A 15894-nucleotide genomic window follows, 5' to 3' on the forward strand; every position below is an offset into this window, starting at 1 on the left:
ACACACACATCCCAAGACAGACAGACAGGCTCCATCCCAACCTCGTGCTGTGCATCATTGCACCACCCGCCCCTCACACTGTTCTCTGGGTCGCTGGCACGACCTACCCGTACTGCTTCTGCTGCTGCTGCTCGGGTTCACCGGCCCGCCTCTTGCGCGCGCCGCTTCGGGTCGAAGGAGCTCCCGTCCACGTAGTCGTCTTTGATGCCGAACGCGGCTCGCAGCCGCTGGTTCTTCTTCTCGTTGCTTCGGCCAGCTGGTGAGTCTCGCTGACACTGAGGAGGAAGGACGGAGCGTTAGCCACACCAGGGAGGGGCGGCAGTCAATGGCCTTCTACATCCATCAATGCACACGCAGCATATTAGTAGTCACGTGACCGCCGAGGTTCCCGTTAAGCTGCGTGACCGCGCAGACCGCTTTTATACGAGAAAAACCGCACATGCGTGAATATTTGAATGGGCCGTGCAGCCCATTAAAAGGCCCGCACACCGAAAAAAGAGGGAACATTCGCAACCGCATGCAATTCCTGTTTTCACGGACCCCCCCCCCCCACCCTTCCCCTCGTTCCATACGCTTTGATGTAACAAGGCTGAGGTTTTTTTTTTAATCCTTCACGTGAGCCACCTTCTTGACAACTGAGTGGCTTCCTAGGCCATTTCAGAGGGCAGTTAAGAGTCAACCACATTGCTATGGGTCTGGAGTCACATATCGGCCAGACCGGGTAAGGACGGTAGATTTCCTTCCCTAAAGGACATTGGTGAACCAGATGGGTTTTTACGACAATCCGGTAGTTTCATGGTCACCATTACTGACACTAGCTTTTTATTCCAGTGTTATTTAATTAATTGAATTTAAATTCCCGAGCTGCCGTGGTAGGATTTGAACTCATGTCTCCAGATCATTAGTCCAGGCCTCTGGGTTCCTAGTCTAGTAACGTTACCACTATGCTATCGAGAGATTTAAAAGGATGAAGGGATTCTATCGGGTAGATACGGAGAAACTAGTTCAAGTGGACACAATTTTAAAATTAGAGCCAGGCCATTCAGGGGTGAAATCAAGAAGCACTTCTTCACACAAAGAAACCTGGAACTCTCCCCAAAAGGCTATATATGCAACGGTGCTTTCAACACTGATATGCGAGAGATTTCTGTTGGGTAAGGGTAGCAAGGGAAATGGAGCAAAGGTAGATAACATGGCGTTGAGGTACATGAATGGTGGCACAGGCTCGAGGGGCTGAATGGCCTCCTCCTGTTCTGACACATCACACACAATTACCAGTGTGGGTAGGTTTAAGTCCTCCTAAGATACGTGGCCCCAACTCCATCCACAACCTGCGCTTGCCATTAAAAGCAAGCATTGAATTTTTTTCATATATCTATATCTATATAATTATATATACACGTATCTGTACTAAAAATGACACCTGCATGCAATTCCTCTCAACTTTCGCCACTATAACTTCCTGCGTCCATATTTAGAATGGGAAATGCCTATGTAAACACGTCACGCTGCAATTACACCCTCCCAGCAGTGGTGGTGCTATAGCGCCTCAACTTCAGTCCTTCTTGGCCTGCACTGCAGGGAAATTCCCTCGCTTCAACCAACTCACGTTCTCCGCTTCCCAAACTACCGTTAACTTTTGCTATTTAACTGTAAATAGAATCATAGAGATTTACAGCACAGGAGGCGGCCATTCGGCCCATCGTGTCTGTGCCGGCCGAAAAAGAGCGATCCAGCCTAATCCCACTTTCCAGCTCTTGGTCCGTAGCCCTGTAGGTTGCAGCACTTCAAGCGCACATCGAAGTACTTTTTAAAAATGTGGCGAGGGTTTCTGCCTCTACCACCCTTTCAGGCAGTGAGGTCCAGACCCCCACCACCCTCTGGGTGAAGAAAGTTCTCAAATCCCCTCTAATCCTTCGACCAATTACTTTAAATTTATGTCCCCTGGTTATTGACCCCTCTGCTTTTGGAAATAGGTCCTTCCTATCCATTCTGTCTATGTCCCTCATTATTTTATACACCTCAATCAAGTCTCCCCTCAGCCTCCTCTGTTCCAAAGAAAACAGCCCCAGCCTATCCAGTCTTTCCTCGTAGCTAAAATTCTCCAGTCCCAGCAACATCCTCGTAAATCAGCTCTACACCCTCTAGTACAATCACATCTTTCCTGTAATGTGACCAGAACTGCACACAGTACTCTAGCTGTGGCCTAACTAGTGTTTTATACAGTTCAAGCATAACCTCCCTGCTCTTATATTCAATGCCTCAGCTAATAAAGGAAACCCGTGTGCCTCATTAACGACCTTACCTACCTGTCCTGCTACCTTCAGGGATCTGCGGACATGCACTCCAAGGTCCCTCTGATCTTCTGCACGTCAGTGTCCCATCATTTATTGTGTATTCCCTCGCCTTGTCAGCCCTCCCCAAATGTATTACTTCACACTTCTCCATATTGAATTCCATTTGCCACTGTTCTGTCCACCTGACCAGTCCATTGATATCTTCCTGCAGTCTACAGCTTTCTTCTTCACTATCAACCACACGGACAAGTTTTGTATCATCTGCAAACTTCTTAATCATGCCCCCTACATTGAAGACTAAGTCATTGATGTATACCACAAAAGGTAACGGACCCAGTACTGAGCCCTGCAGAACCCCACTAGAAACAGCCTTCCAGTCACAAAAACACCCTTCGACCATAATCCTTTGTTTCCGCCACTGAGCCAATTTTGGATCCAACTTGCCACTTTCCCTTGGATCCCAGGGGCTTTTACTTTTCTGACCAATCTGCCATGTGGGGCCCTATCAAAAGCCTTGCTAAATTCCATATAGACTACATCAAACGCACTACCCTCATCAAGCCCCCTTGTTACCTCCTCAAAAAATTCAATCAAGTTAGTCAGACACGACCTTCCCGTAACAAATCCATGCTGACTGTCCTCGATTAATCCGTGCCTTTCTAAATGAAGATTTATCCTGTCCCTCAGAATTTTTTCCAACAATCTGCCCACCACAGAGGTTAGGCTGACTGGCCTGTAATTACTCGGACTATCCCTTTCTACCTTTTTAAACAATGGCACAACGTTAGCAGTCCTCCAGTACCACACCTGTGGCCAGAGAGGATTGGAAAATGATGGTCAGAGCCTCCGCTATTTCCTCCCTTGCTTAACAGCCTGGGATACATTTCATCCAGGCCTGGGGATTTCTCTGCTTTCAAAGGCGGTAATCTCATCTAATATTTCACATTCCTCCTCAACTACAATGTCTGCATCGTCCCTCTCTTTTGCGAAAACAGACGCAAGGTATTCATTAAGAACCATACCCGCCTCCACACACAGGTGGGAACTAATAGGCCCTACTCTTTCTTTAGTTATCCTCTTGCTCTTTATCGGTAGTCCTCGAAATTGCAACCTTCTGATGACACAATTAACATCTAAGCCAGACACTATGTTCATTAGGCCACGCGGCCACTGACGAAGTGACCTCCAAATTACATTAAAATAAGGACAAAATACATAGACTTTAAAATGGGGACCAATTAAGTCGGCAAGCCCGGCTTCAATTAACCCCACCCCCCGACCTTTAACCCCCCGTTCACCTGAAGACTACAGTTGGTCTAGAATCGCCATCGGCAACGCCAGGGGAAGGTCATTCGGCCCATCGTGCCTGTTCTTTGCAAGAGCTATCCAATTACTCCCACAGCCCTCTGCTCTTTCCCCGTAGCCCCGCAAAGTTTTCCTCTTCAATTTTAATTGAACATTGCTATTGAATTCACTATGTGAGTGTGGGTGTGGCAAACAGTGAGGAGGATGCCAATCGACTGCAACAGGACATAGAAAGGCTAGCAGAATGGGCAGACAAGTGTCAGGTGGAATTTAATAGAGAAGTGTGAGGTGAAGCATTTTGGCAGAAGGAACAGGGAGAGGCGATACACACTTAATGGCACAGTTTTAAAGAGTGTGCAGGGACAGAGGGACCTGGGAGTTAATGTGCATAAGTCCCTGAAGGTGGCGGCACATGTTGAGAGAGTGGTTAGCAAAGCATATGGGATCTTGGACTTCATAGAGGTATTGAGTACAAAAGTAGAGAAGTTATGCTGAACCTTTATAAAGCGCTGGTTAGGCCACAACTGGAGTATTGCATCCAGTTCTGGTCACCACACTTTAGGAAGGATGTGAAGGCCCTTGAGAGGGTGCAGAGGAGATTTACCAGAATAGTTCTGGGATGGGGGATCTTAGCTACAAGGACAGGTTGGAGAAGCTGGATTTGTTTTCATTAGAGCAAAGGAGGTTGAGGGGTGATTTGACAGAGGTGTACAAGATTATGATGGGTTTGGATAGGCTAGACAGGGAAAGGCTGTTCCCACTAGTTGACGGTACAAGGACTAGGGGACACAGATTTAAGGTTTTGGGCAAGAGATACAGGGGGGGATGCTAGGTAAAACATTTTTACGTAGTGAGTGGTGAGGACCTGGAACTCGCTGCCGACGGAAGTGGTGGAAGCTGAAACACTCAATGTTTTTAAGGGGAGGCTGGATAGGCACTTGAGGGAAATAAACTTGTAGGAATACGGGGATAGAGCGGGGGAATGGGACTGACTGGAATGCTCTACAGAGAGCCGGTGCGGACTCCATGGGCTCCTTCTGTGCTGTTATGACTATGAATCTGCTTCCGGGCAGGTGGACTCGCATTCTAAAAATGTACGGGAACTGAAGCGTGACAGAACAACTTTTTTAATGGGACGTGTTTAATGGTGTGGCGGGCGAGGGTCAGCTGGGAATTATATCAAGAAAGCGCGGCCCCTTTCATCTCACCCCATCAACATATCCCTCTATTCCTTTCTCCCTCATGTGCTTAACTAGCTTCCCCTTAAATGCATCCATGCCATTCGCCTCAATGTGGGAGCGAGTTCCACATTCTCACCACTCTCTGGGTAAAGAAGTTTCTCCTGAATTCTCTATTGGACTTATTAGTGATGATCTTATATTGATGGCCCCTGATTTTGGTCTCCCCCCACAAGTGGAAACATCTTCTCTACGTCTACCCTATCGAACCCCTTCATCATTTTAAATGCCTCTATCACCCCTCAACCTTCTCTTTTCTAGATTTTCAGGGTTATGGGGAAATGGCAGAGGGGGTGGGATAAACTGGATAGCTCTTTAAAGAGATGGCACAGTCACGAATGGCCTCCTTCTGTGCTGTAAGAAAAAGACTTGCATTTCTATAGCATCTTTCACGACCACCGGACATCCCAAAGCGCTTTACAGAGTTAGTATTTTTTGGAGTGTAGTCACTGTTGTAATGTAGGAAACGCAGCAGCCAATTCGCACACAGCAAGCTCCCACAAACAGCAATGTGATAAATGGCCAGGTAATCCGTTTTAGTGATGTTGATTGAGGGATAAATATTGGCTCCAGGACACCGGGGGATAGCACCCCTGCTCCTAGTCAGAGTCATAGAGTAATACAGCACGGATAGAGGCCCTTCGGCCCATCGTGTCCGTGCCGGCCATCAAGCCCTGTCTAATCTAATCCCATATTCCAGCATTTGGCCCGTAGCCTTGTATGCTATGGCATTTCAAGTGCTCATCCAAATGCTTCTTAAATGTTGTGAGGGTTTCTGCCTCCACAACCCTTTCAGGCAGTGAGTTCCAGACTCCAACCACCCTCTGGGTGAAAAAGTTCTTTCTCAAATCCCCTCTAAACCTCCCGCCCTTTACCTTGAAGCTATGCCCCCTAGTTATTGACCCCTCTACTAAGGGAAAAAGCTCCTCAGCATCCATCCTATCTATGCCCCTCATAATTTTGTACACCTCAATCATGTCCCCCCTCAGCCTCCTCTGCTCCAAGGAAAACAAACCCAATCTGCCCAGTCTCTCTTCATAGCTGAAGCGCTCCAGCCCTGGTAACATCCTGGTGAACCTCCTCTGCACCCTCTCTAACGCGATCACATCCTTCCTGTAGTGTGGCGACCAGAACTGCACACAGTATTCCAGCTGTGGCCTAACCAGTGTTTTATACAGCTCCATCATAACCTCCTTGCTCTTATATTCAATGCCTCGGCTAATGAAGGCAAGTATCCCATATGCCTTTTTTACCACCTTATCCACCTGTTCCGCCGCCTTCAGGGATCTGTGTACTTGCACACCCAGATCCCTCTGACCCTCCGTCTTGCCTAGGGTCTTTCCATTCATTGTGTATTCCTTTGCCTTGTTAGTCCCCCCAAAGTGCATCACCTCGCACTTTTCCGGGTTAAATTCCATTTGCCACTGTTCCGCCCATCTGACCAACCCATCTATATCGTCCTGCAGACTGAGGCTACCCTCCTCGCTATTTACCACCCTACCAATTTTTGTATCATCCTCGAACTTACTGATCATACCTTTTACATTCATATCCAAGTCATTAATGTAGACCACAAACAGCAAGGGACCCAGCACCGATCCCTGCGGTACCCCACTGGCCACAGGCTTCCAGTCACAAAAACAACCTTCGACCATCACCCTCTGCCTTCTGCCACTAAGCCAGTTTTGTATCCAATGTGCCAAGGCACCCTGGATCCCATGGGCTCTTACCTTCTTGACCAGTCTCCTCTTCAAAATAGTGCCACAGGATCTTTTACATCTACCCGAGGGGGCAGACGGGGCGAGCCTCAGTTTTACGTCTCACCCCTGACATTGCAGTACTCCATCAGTGCTGCACTGGAGTGTCAGCCTAGATTTTTTGTGCTCAAGTCCCTGGAGTGGGTCTTGAACTCACAACCTTCTGACTCAGTGATTGGAGGATTTGCGCATCAGTGCACCCTCGAGACACTCCAGCGGGTTTCGGGAGAAGACTCCCGAGACTGCCGAGAAACTCCAGTATGATTTGGACAGGTTGGGTGATTGGGCAGATGCAGTATAATGTGGATAAATGCAAGGTTATCCATTTTGGTGGCAAAAACAGGAAGGCAGATTATCTGAACGGCAATAGATTGGGAAAAGGGGAAGTGCAACGAGACCCGAGTGTCCTTGTGCACCAGTCGCTGAAGGTAAGCATCAGGTGCAGCAGGCGGTTAAGAAGGCAAATGGTATGTTGGTCTTCGTAGCGAGAGGGTTTGAGTACAGGAACAAGGATGTCTTGCTGCAGTTGTACAGGGCCTTGGTGAGACCACACCTTGAGTATTGTGTGCAGTTTTGGTCGCCTTATCTGAGGAAGGATGTTTTTGCCATGGAGGGAGTGCAGCGAAGATTCACCAGACTGATACCTGGGATGGCAGGAATGACGTATGAGGAGAGATTGGGTCGATTGGGCTTATACTCGCTGGAGTTTAGAAGAATGAGAGGGGATTGCATTGAAACTTATACAATTCTAACAGGACTGGACAGACTAAATGCAGGAAGAATGTTCCCGATGGTCGGGGAGTCCAGAACCAGGGGTCACAGTCCAAGGATAAGGGGTAAGCCATTTAGGACAGAGATGAGGAGGAATTTCTTCACCCAGAGAGTGGTGAACCTGTGGAATTCTCTACCACAGAAGGCAGTTGAGGCCAATTCATTAAATATATTCAAGAAGGAGTTAGATATATTTCTTAAGGCTAAAGGGATCAAGGGATATGGGGAGAAGGCAGGGACAGGGTACTGAATTTGGATGATCAGCCATGATCTCATTGAATGGCGGAGCAGGCTCGAGGGGCCGAATGGCCTACTCCTGCTCCTATCTTCTATGTTTCTACGTTTCTATGACCAGGTCCAGCGGGAGTTCTGTAAACTGCAGTTCAAAAACACCAAACCCATCCCTTCAATTGGACGCTGTGTCAGGAGTCGGGGAACTCAATACAGATCCCTAAAACGTGCCCAACGAGGCTTCAGCTCAAGAGCACAGCTGTGAGCAGGTACGAAGAAACGGGCAGTCAATGGATACAAGTGGTGTTTAGGGACGGTGAGACAGCCTGGAACTAAACGATCCCATCACTACGAGTCACCACAATACCCAACTCCCTATCTCTAATCTCGTCATGCCCTACAACCCTCCGAGGCACAGGTGGGGGTAGGTTTTTAGGCGCGTCTTAGAGGAGGGAGAGGTGGAGAGGTTTAGGGAGGGAATTCCAGAGCTTAGGGCCAAGGCAGCTGAAAGCACGGCCACCAATGGTGGAGCGATTAAAATCGAGGAAGCACAAGAGGCCAGAATTGGAGGAGCGCAGTGATCTCGTGGGGTTGTCGGGCCAGAGGAGGTTGGAGATAGGGAGGGGGCGAGGCCACGCCACGGGGGGGATCTGAAACAAGGATGAGAATTTTAAAATCGAGGCGCTTCCGGACCGCATGCTGTGTTCTGCACGGCCCGTTTCTTTTAGTGCATGATCCTTTTAAATTTCCGCGCATGCAATGGAGAATGGCGAGCAGCCTGCACAGAACCTTGCCCATTACTGTGTGGCCACTGGTGGTGGGTGAACAGGACTTGGTGCGAGTTACGATACGGGCAGCAGAGTTTTAGTTGAGTTCAAGTTTACGGAGGGTGGAATGTGGGAGGCCGGCCAGGAGAGTGTTGGAATAGTCAAGTCTAGAGGTAACAAAGGAGGGTTTCAGCAGCGGATGAGCCGAGGTGGGCGGTGGCATGGAGGTGGAAATAGGTGATCTTGGTAGTCTTTCCAGGGACTTGAGCACAAAGCTAGGCCGACACTCCAGTGCAGTGCTGCGGGAGTGCTGCACTGTCGGAGGGTGCCGCCTTTCGGATGAGACGTTAAACCAAGGCCCTATCTGCGCTCTCAAGTGGACATAAAAGATTCCATGGCACTATTTCGAAAAAGAGCAGGGGAGTTCTCCCTGGTGTCCTGGACAATATTTATCCCTCAATCAACATCACAAACACATTATCTGGTCATTAGAGTCATAGAGTTATACAGCACAGAAAGAGGCCCTTCGGTCCATCGTGTCTGCGCCGTCCATCAAGCCCTGTCCAATCTAATCCCATTTTCCAGCATTTGGTCCATAGCCTTGTATGCAATGGCATTTCAAGTGCTCATCCAAATGCTTCTTGAATGTTGTGAGGGTTCCTGCCTCTACCACCCTTTCAGGCAGTGAGTTCCAGACTCCAACCACCTTCTGGGTGAAAAAGTTCCTCCTCAAATCCCCTCTAAACCTCCTGCCCCTTACCTTGAATCTATGCCCCCTTGTTATTGACCCCCCTACTAAGGGGAAAAGTTCCTCTTTATCTACCCTATCTATGCCCCTCATCATTTTGTACATCTCAATCAGGTCCCCCCTCAGCCTTTTTTGCTCCAAGGAAAACAACCCCAGCCTGTTTAGTCTCTCTTCATAGCTGAGGCGCTCCATCCCAGGTAACATCCTGGTGAATCTCCTCTGCACTCTCTCCAAAGCAATCACATCATTCCTATAGTGAGGCGACCAGAACTGCACACAGTACTCCAGCTGTGGCCTTACCAGCATTTTGTACAGCTCCATCATAACCTCCCTGCTCTTATATTCTATGCCTCGGCTAATGAAGGCAAGTATCCCATATGCCTTTTTAACCACCTTATCTACCTGTTCCACTGCCTTCAGGGATCTATGTACATGTACACCAAGGTCCCTCTGACCCTCTGTGCTTCCTAGGGCCCTACCACTCATTGTGTATTCCCTTGCCTTATTTGTCCGTCCAAAATGCTTCACCTCGCACTTTTCAGGGTTAAATTCCATTTGCCACTTTTCTGCCCATCTGACCAACCCGTTTATATCGTCCTGTAGCCTGAGGCTTTCCTCCTCGCAATTTACCACCCCACCAATTTTCGTGTCATCTGCGAACTTACTGATCATACCTTTTACATTCTCATCCAAATCATTTATGTAGATCACAAACAGCAAGGGGCCCAGCACCGATCCCTGAGGTACCCCACTGGACACAGGCTTCCAGTCACAAAAGCAACCTTCGACCATCACCCTCTGCCTCCTGCCACTCAGCCAGTTTAGGATCCAACGTGCCAAGGCACCCTGGATCCCATGGGCTCTTACCTTCTTGACCAGTCTCCTATGCGGGACTTTGTCAAAAGCCTTACTGAAGTCCATGTGTACCACATCCACAGCATTTCCCTCATCCACACACCTTGTCATCCCCTCGAAAAATTCAATCAGATTGGTCAGACATGATTTACCCTTGACAAAGCCATGCTGACTATCCCCGATTAATCCTTGCCTCTCCAAGTGGAGACTAATTTTGTCCCTCAGAATTTTTTCCAATAATTTCCCTACCACAGATGTTAGGCTCACTGGCCTGTAATTCCCTGGTTTATCCCTGCTACCCTTCTTGAATAATTGTACTACGTTAGCTGTTCTCCAGTCTTCTGGTACATCCCCTGTGGCCAGAGAGGTTCTGAAAATTTGTGTCAGAGCCCCTGCAATCTCCTCCTTTGCCTCACACAGCAGCCTGGGATACATCTCGTCCGGGCCTGGAGATTTATCCACTTTTTGGCCTGCTAAAACCGCTAGTACCTCCTCCCTCTCGATGCTAATATGTTCAAGTATATCACAGTCCCCTTGCCCAATTTCTATGTCTACATCGTCTTCCTCCATAGTGAACACAGATGCAAAAAATTCATTTAAAACCCCGCCTACATCATCTGACTCTACACACAGATTGGCACTTTGGTCCCTAATGGGCCCTACCCTTTCCCTGGTTATCCTCTTGCCCTTAATATACTTATAAAACATCTTAGGATTTCCTTTATTTTGCTCGCCAGTGTTATTTCATGGCCCCTCCTCGCTCTCCTAATTTCTTTTTTAAGTATGCCCCTGCACTTTTTATACTCCTCTAGGGCTTCCTCCGTCTTTAGTCTTTTGTAACTGCCAAAAGCCCCCCTTTTTTTCCTAATGCATTTTTGTATCTCCCTTGTCATCCAAGGTTCCCTTTGCTTGTTGGTACCACCCTTGACCTTTACGGGAACATGTTGGCGTTGTACTCTCTCTATTTCCCTTCTGAAAGTCTCCCACTGCTTTGATGTGGATTTTCCTATAAGTAGCTGCTCCCAGTCCACTTTGGCCAGATCCTGCCTTATCATATTAAAATCGGCCTTCCCCCAATTTAGAACCCTTATTTCCGGGCCGTCTTTGTCTTTTTCCATGACCACCTTAAATCTCACCGAATTATGGTCACTGTCGCCAAAATGCTCTCCTACTGACACTTCCACCACTTGCCCGGCTACATTCCCTAGAATTAGGTCCAGTACCGCCCCCTCTCTTGTAGGACTTTCTACACGCTGGCTCAAAAAGCTCTCCTGGGTGCACTTTAAGAATTCTGCACCCTCTAAGCCTTTCACACTCTGACTATCCCAATTAATATTGGGGAAGTTGAAATCCCCCACTATTATTACCCTATTATTTTCGCACTTCTCTGAGATTTGCCTACATATCTGTTCCTCTATCTCCCCCTGACTGTTTGGGGGCCTATAGTACACTCCCAGCAAAGTGCTTGCCCCCTTTTTGTTTTTAAGTTCTACCCATATGGCCTCATTAGAGGAACCCGCTAATATATCATCCGTAATATTAGTAATTGACTCCTTAATTAATATTGCAACACCCCCTCCCCTTTTACACCCCCCTCTGTCTCGCCTGAAGATTCTATACCCCGGAATATTGAGCTGCCAGTCCTGACCCTCCCTCAACCATGTCTCCGTGATAGCAACAATATCGTACTCCCATGTGTTCAACAACAACTTCAGTTCATCCATCTTATTTGCAAGACTCCTTGCATTAAAATAAATGCCTTCCAGCCTTGCCATATTCCTTTTTGTTTTCACATATTTGCTCTGCCTTCCCAGCTGACTTGTTTTTTCCTCCGTATTTGGCTGTAATTCACCCCCTACTATAGCTCCACTCTGTATCCCATCCCCCTGCCAAGTTAGTTTAAACCCCCAACAATGCTAGCAAACCTCCCCGCAAGGATATTGGTCCCCCTCTGGTTCAGGTGTAAACCGTCCGACTTGTACAAGTCCCACCTTTCCCAGAAGCAGACCCAGTGATCCAGGAAACTAAAGCCCTCCCTCCTGCACCAACTCTTTAGCCACACATTCATCTGTTCTATCTTCCTATTCCTATACTCACTGGCACGTGGCACCGGGAGTAATCCAGAGATTACAACCTTTGAGGTCCTGCTCTTTAGTCTTCTACCTAGCTCCCTAAATTCTTGCTGCAGGACCTCATCCCTCTTTTTACCTATGTCGTTGGTACCAATGTGGACCACGACCTCTGGCTGTTCGCCCTCCCCCTCCAGAATGCCCTGCAGCCGCTCAGTGACATCCTTGACCCTGGCACCAGGGAGGCAACAAACCATCCTGGATTCACGTCTACGGCCACAGAAACGCCTATCTGTTCCCCTTACTATAGAATCCCCGACCACTATTGCTCTCCCACTCTTTTTCCTCCCTTCCTGGGCAGCAGGAGCACCCCCAGTGCCAGGAAGTTGGCTGCTGCTGCCTTCCTCTGGTAAGTCATCCCCCTCAACAGTATCCAAAGCGGTATACCTGGTTGAAAGGGGGATGGCCACAGGGGTCTCCTGCGCTACCTGCCTGCTTCTATTGTTCCGCCTGGCGGTCACCCATTTCCCTTCTGCCTCTGCAGCCCTACCCTGCGGCGTGACCAACTCACTGTACGAGTAATTCGCGACCCTCTCAGCATCGTGAATGCTCCACAACCCATCCACCCGCAGCTCCAGCGCCGCAAGACGGCCTGCTAGTAGCTGCAGCTGGATGCATTTCTGGCACACGTGTTGGTCAGGGACACTGGCAGCCTCCCTGAATTCCCACATAAGAGCAAGAGGAGCACATCACGGGGCTGGGCTCTCCTGGCATGACCTACCCCTTTAATCAATTTAAATTAACTTAGTTCAATACCACCAGCAAAGTAAGCCTTACCTGGTCTCTGGAGCACTTTGTAGGCCCGCTCTACCGCTGAAGCACCCGCCGAAGCTCTGAGGCCTTGCCTCACCTAACTCCCTGACTCACCCAACTCTCAGCACTCTATGCAAAATCGCACTTCAAAGCCTGTTTTTATAGGCCCTGAAACAAAGACTTGCTGAGCTGAGCCCAGCTGCAGGAGAACCAGGTTTCTCCAGTTTCCCTTGTTAACTGCCTTCAGCTGCTCTGAGTTGTAGGACTTGTTTATCCCTTTTTAACCCTGCTTAAAGCTGGGAAATTTAGATTTTAACAGTAAACAGTACACAGTAAATGTGGAACAAACAAAAGTTTGATTTCAGCAGCCACCTTGCCGTTTGTGGGAGCTTACTGTGCGCAAATTGGCTGCCGTGTTTCCCACATTACAACAGTGACTGCATCCAAAAGTACTTAATTGGCTGTAAAGCGCTTTGAGACGTCCGGTGGTCGTGAAAGGCGCTATATAAATATAAGTCTTGCTTGCTTTCTTTCTTTTGGATGGTTACGGGCAGGTGGCGTGATGTGACTTAATACAAGGTGGCACACGAGGGCAGAAGACATCTGCACCAGCAAGGTGGTGGCAACCAACGTGCATCAGTGCATGGAGGTCTCCCCACGCGACGGCAGTGTGCGCACGACCAGGTCCGCACAGAGTTGGCGGTTCTCAACCCGGCCCTGTGGTATGGGTGCTGCAACTGGGCCAGTAACAGGTGGCCGGGGGGGGGGGGGGGGGGGGGCTGCTCCTCCTCACATCGCATCTAAATAGAGTCCAGGCCGGTACGTTGTTGGAGGCGTGAACTGGCCCTTGCGGCCACATAGCCCACTGCCCAGAATTTCACCGAGAGTTGCGGGAGGATGCCAGCTTCTGTGTGATTGCATGAGATAGGGAATTCAGGAGAGATGAGGAGAAAGCTTGGATGGAGTACGAGAGTATTTACAGCACAGGAACAGGCCATTTGGCCCAATTGGTCCGTGCCGGTGTTTATGCTCCACACGAGCCTCCTCCCGCCCCTCTTCATCTAACTCCATCAATATATCTTTCTATCCCTTTCTCCCTCATGTGTTTAACTAGCTTCCCCCTTAAATACATCGATACTATTAGCCTCAACTACTCCCTGTGGCAGTGAGTTCCACATTTTCACCACTCTCTGGGTAAACAAGTTTCTCCTGAATTCTCTATTGGGTTTATTAGTGACTATTAAAGTTATGGCTCCTAGTTCTAGTCTCGTCTGCAAGTGGAAATATCTTCTCTACGTCTACCCTATCAAACCCTTTCATCATCCTCAAAACCTCGAGAGGGTCACCCGTAAGTTTCCTCTTTTTTAAAAAAAGATAAGAGAGCCTCAGCCTGTTCAATCTTCCCCGATGGGTATAACCCCTCAGTTCTGGTATCACGCTAGTAAATCTTTTTTGCATCTTCTCCAGTGCCTCGGTATTATTACATGGAGACCAAAACTGTTCACAACACTCCAAGTTGAAGAGAACCAAAGTTCTATTCAAATTTAACCTAACTTCACTGCTGTTTAATTCTATCCCTCTGGAAATGAACCCCCCAGTGCGATGTTTGCTTTTTTCATGGCCTTACTAACCTGCGTTGCTACTTGTAACGATTTATGTATCTATACCCCCCAGATCCCTGTTCTTCTACCCCATATAGACACATTTTCCAAAGAAGGGTTGGGAGAAAAAGAGGGTAGCAGAAACACATGGGTGCGCGATCCAGGGGTAACGCAGACACTGGGCTGTGCCCGAGGTACTCACGCTGTCCGCTGTTTCGGGTCCTCTTTTCCCTGACTTCCATCTTTCTCCACCAGCATCTGTCTAAAGGTGGCCACCTTCTGCTGGATCTCCTCCTCTGAATACCTGCGACCAGAATTCAATGAGAAAATCACCACCAGCACCACATCCTAAAGGGCGTTAACTAACAAAGTACCAGATACACCACAGTAATCCACCAATAGTGAGCTGTAATATCAAACCACTTTAATCCCATTGGACAGAATCCCAATGGACTCAACCCCTTCCCATTCACACCCATTGCACAGAATCCCAATGGACTCAACCCCTTCCATTATACAGAATCCCAATGGGCCCATACCCTTCCCATTCACTCCCATTGTATAGAATCCCAATGGACCCAACCCCTTCCATTATACAGAATCCCAATGGACCCAACCCCTTCCCATTCACTCCCATTGTATAGAATCCCAGTGGAGCCAAACCCTTACCATTCATTCCCATTGTATAGAATCCCAGTGGAGCCAACCCCTTTCCATTCACTCCCATTGTACAGAATCCCAATGGACCCAACCCCTTCCCATTCACCCCCATTGGACAGAATCTCAATTGACTAAACCCCTTCCCATTCACTCCCACTGTACAGAATCCCAATGGACCCAACCCCTTCCCATTCACTTCCATTGTACAGAATCCCAATGGACCCAACCCCTTCCCATTCACTTCCATTGTACAGAATGCCAATGGACACAACCCCTTCCCATTCACTCCCATTGTACAGAATCCCAATGGACCCAACCCCTTCCCATTCACTTCCATTGTACAGAATCCCAATGGACCCAACCCCTTCACTCCCATTGTACAGAATCCCAATGGACCCAACCCTTCCCATTCACTCCCATTGTACCGAATCCCAATGGACCCAACCCTTCCCATTCACTCCCATTGTACAGAATCCCAATGGACCCAACCCTTCCCATTCACTCCCATTGTACAGAATCCCAATGGACTCAACCCCTTCACTCCCATTGTACAGAATCCCAATGGACCCAACCCTTCCCATTCACTCCCATTGTACAGAATCCCAATGGACCCAACCCCTTCACTCCCATTGTACAGAATCCCAATGGACCCAACCCTTCCCATTCACTCCCATTGTACCGAATCCCAATGGACCCAACCCTTCCCATTCACTCCCATTGTACAGAATCCCAATGGACCCAACCCATTCACTCCCATTGTACAGAATCCCAATGGACCCAAC

General features: G+C 48.6%; 1 protein-coding gene across 3 annotated transcripts in view; it reads right to left on the reverse strand.

The window, feature by feature from the left end:
• Positions 1-15894, reverse strand: part of srrm2 (serine/arginine repetitive matrix 2) — a 63296-nt gene that overhangs the window by 33024 nt on the left and 14378 nt on the right. For all 3 annotated transcript variants that reach the window (XR_015080007.1, XM_086001310.1, XM_086001308.1), the window contains exons 3-4: positions 14655-14756; positions 108-275 (exon numbers count right to left, since the gene is read on the reverse strand). Coding sequence is in view for 2 of the 3 variants with exons in the window: in XM_086001310.1 (XP_085857436.1) it covers positions 108-275; positions 14655-14756 (270 nt within the window). In the remaining variant the exon portion in view is untranslated. The remainder of the gene's footprint in view (positions 1-107; positions 276-14654; positions 14757-15894) is intronic.

Source organism: Somniosus microcephalus, chromosome 11 (assembly GCF_052327205.1).
Source record: "Somniosus microcephalus isolate GS21.2 chromosome 11, FLI_Smic_1.0, whole genome shotgun sequence".
Classification (NCBI taxonomy): Eukaryota; Metazoa; Chordata; class Chondrichthyes; order Squaliformes; family Somniosidae; genus Somniosus; species Somniosus microcephalus.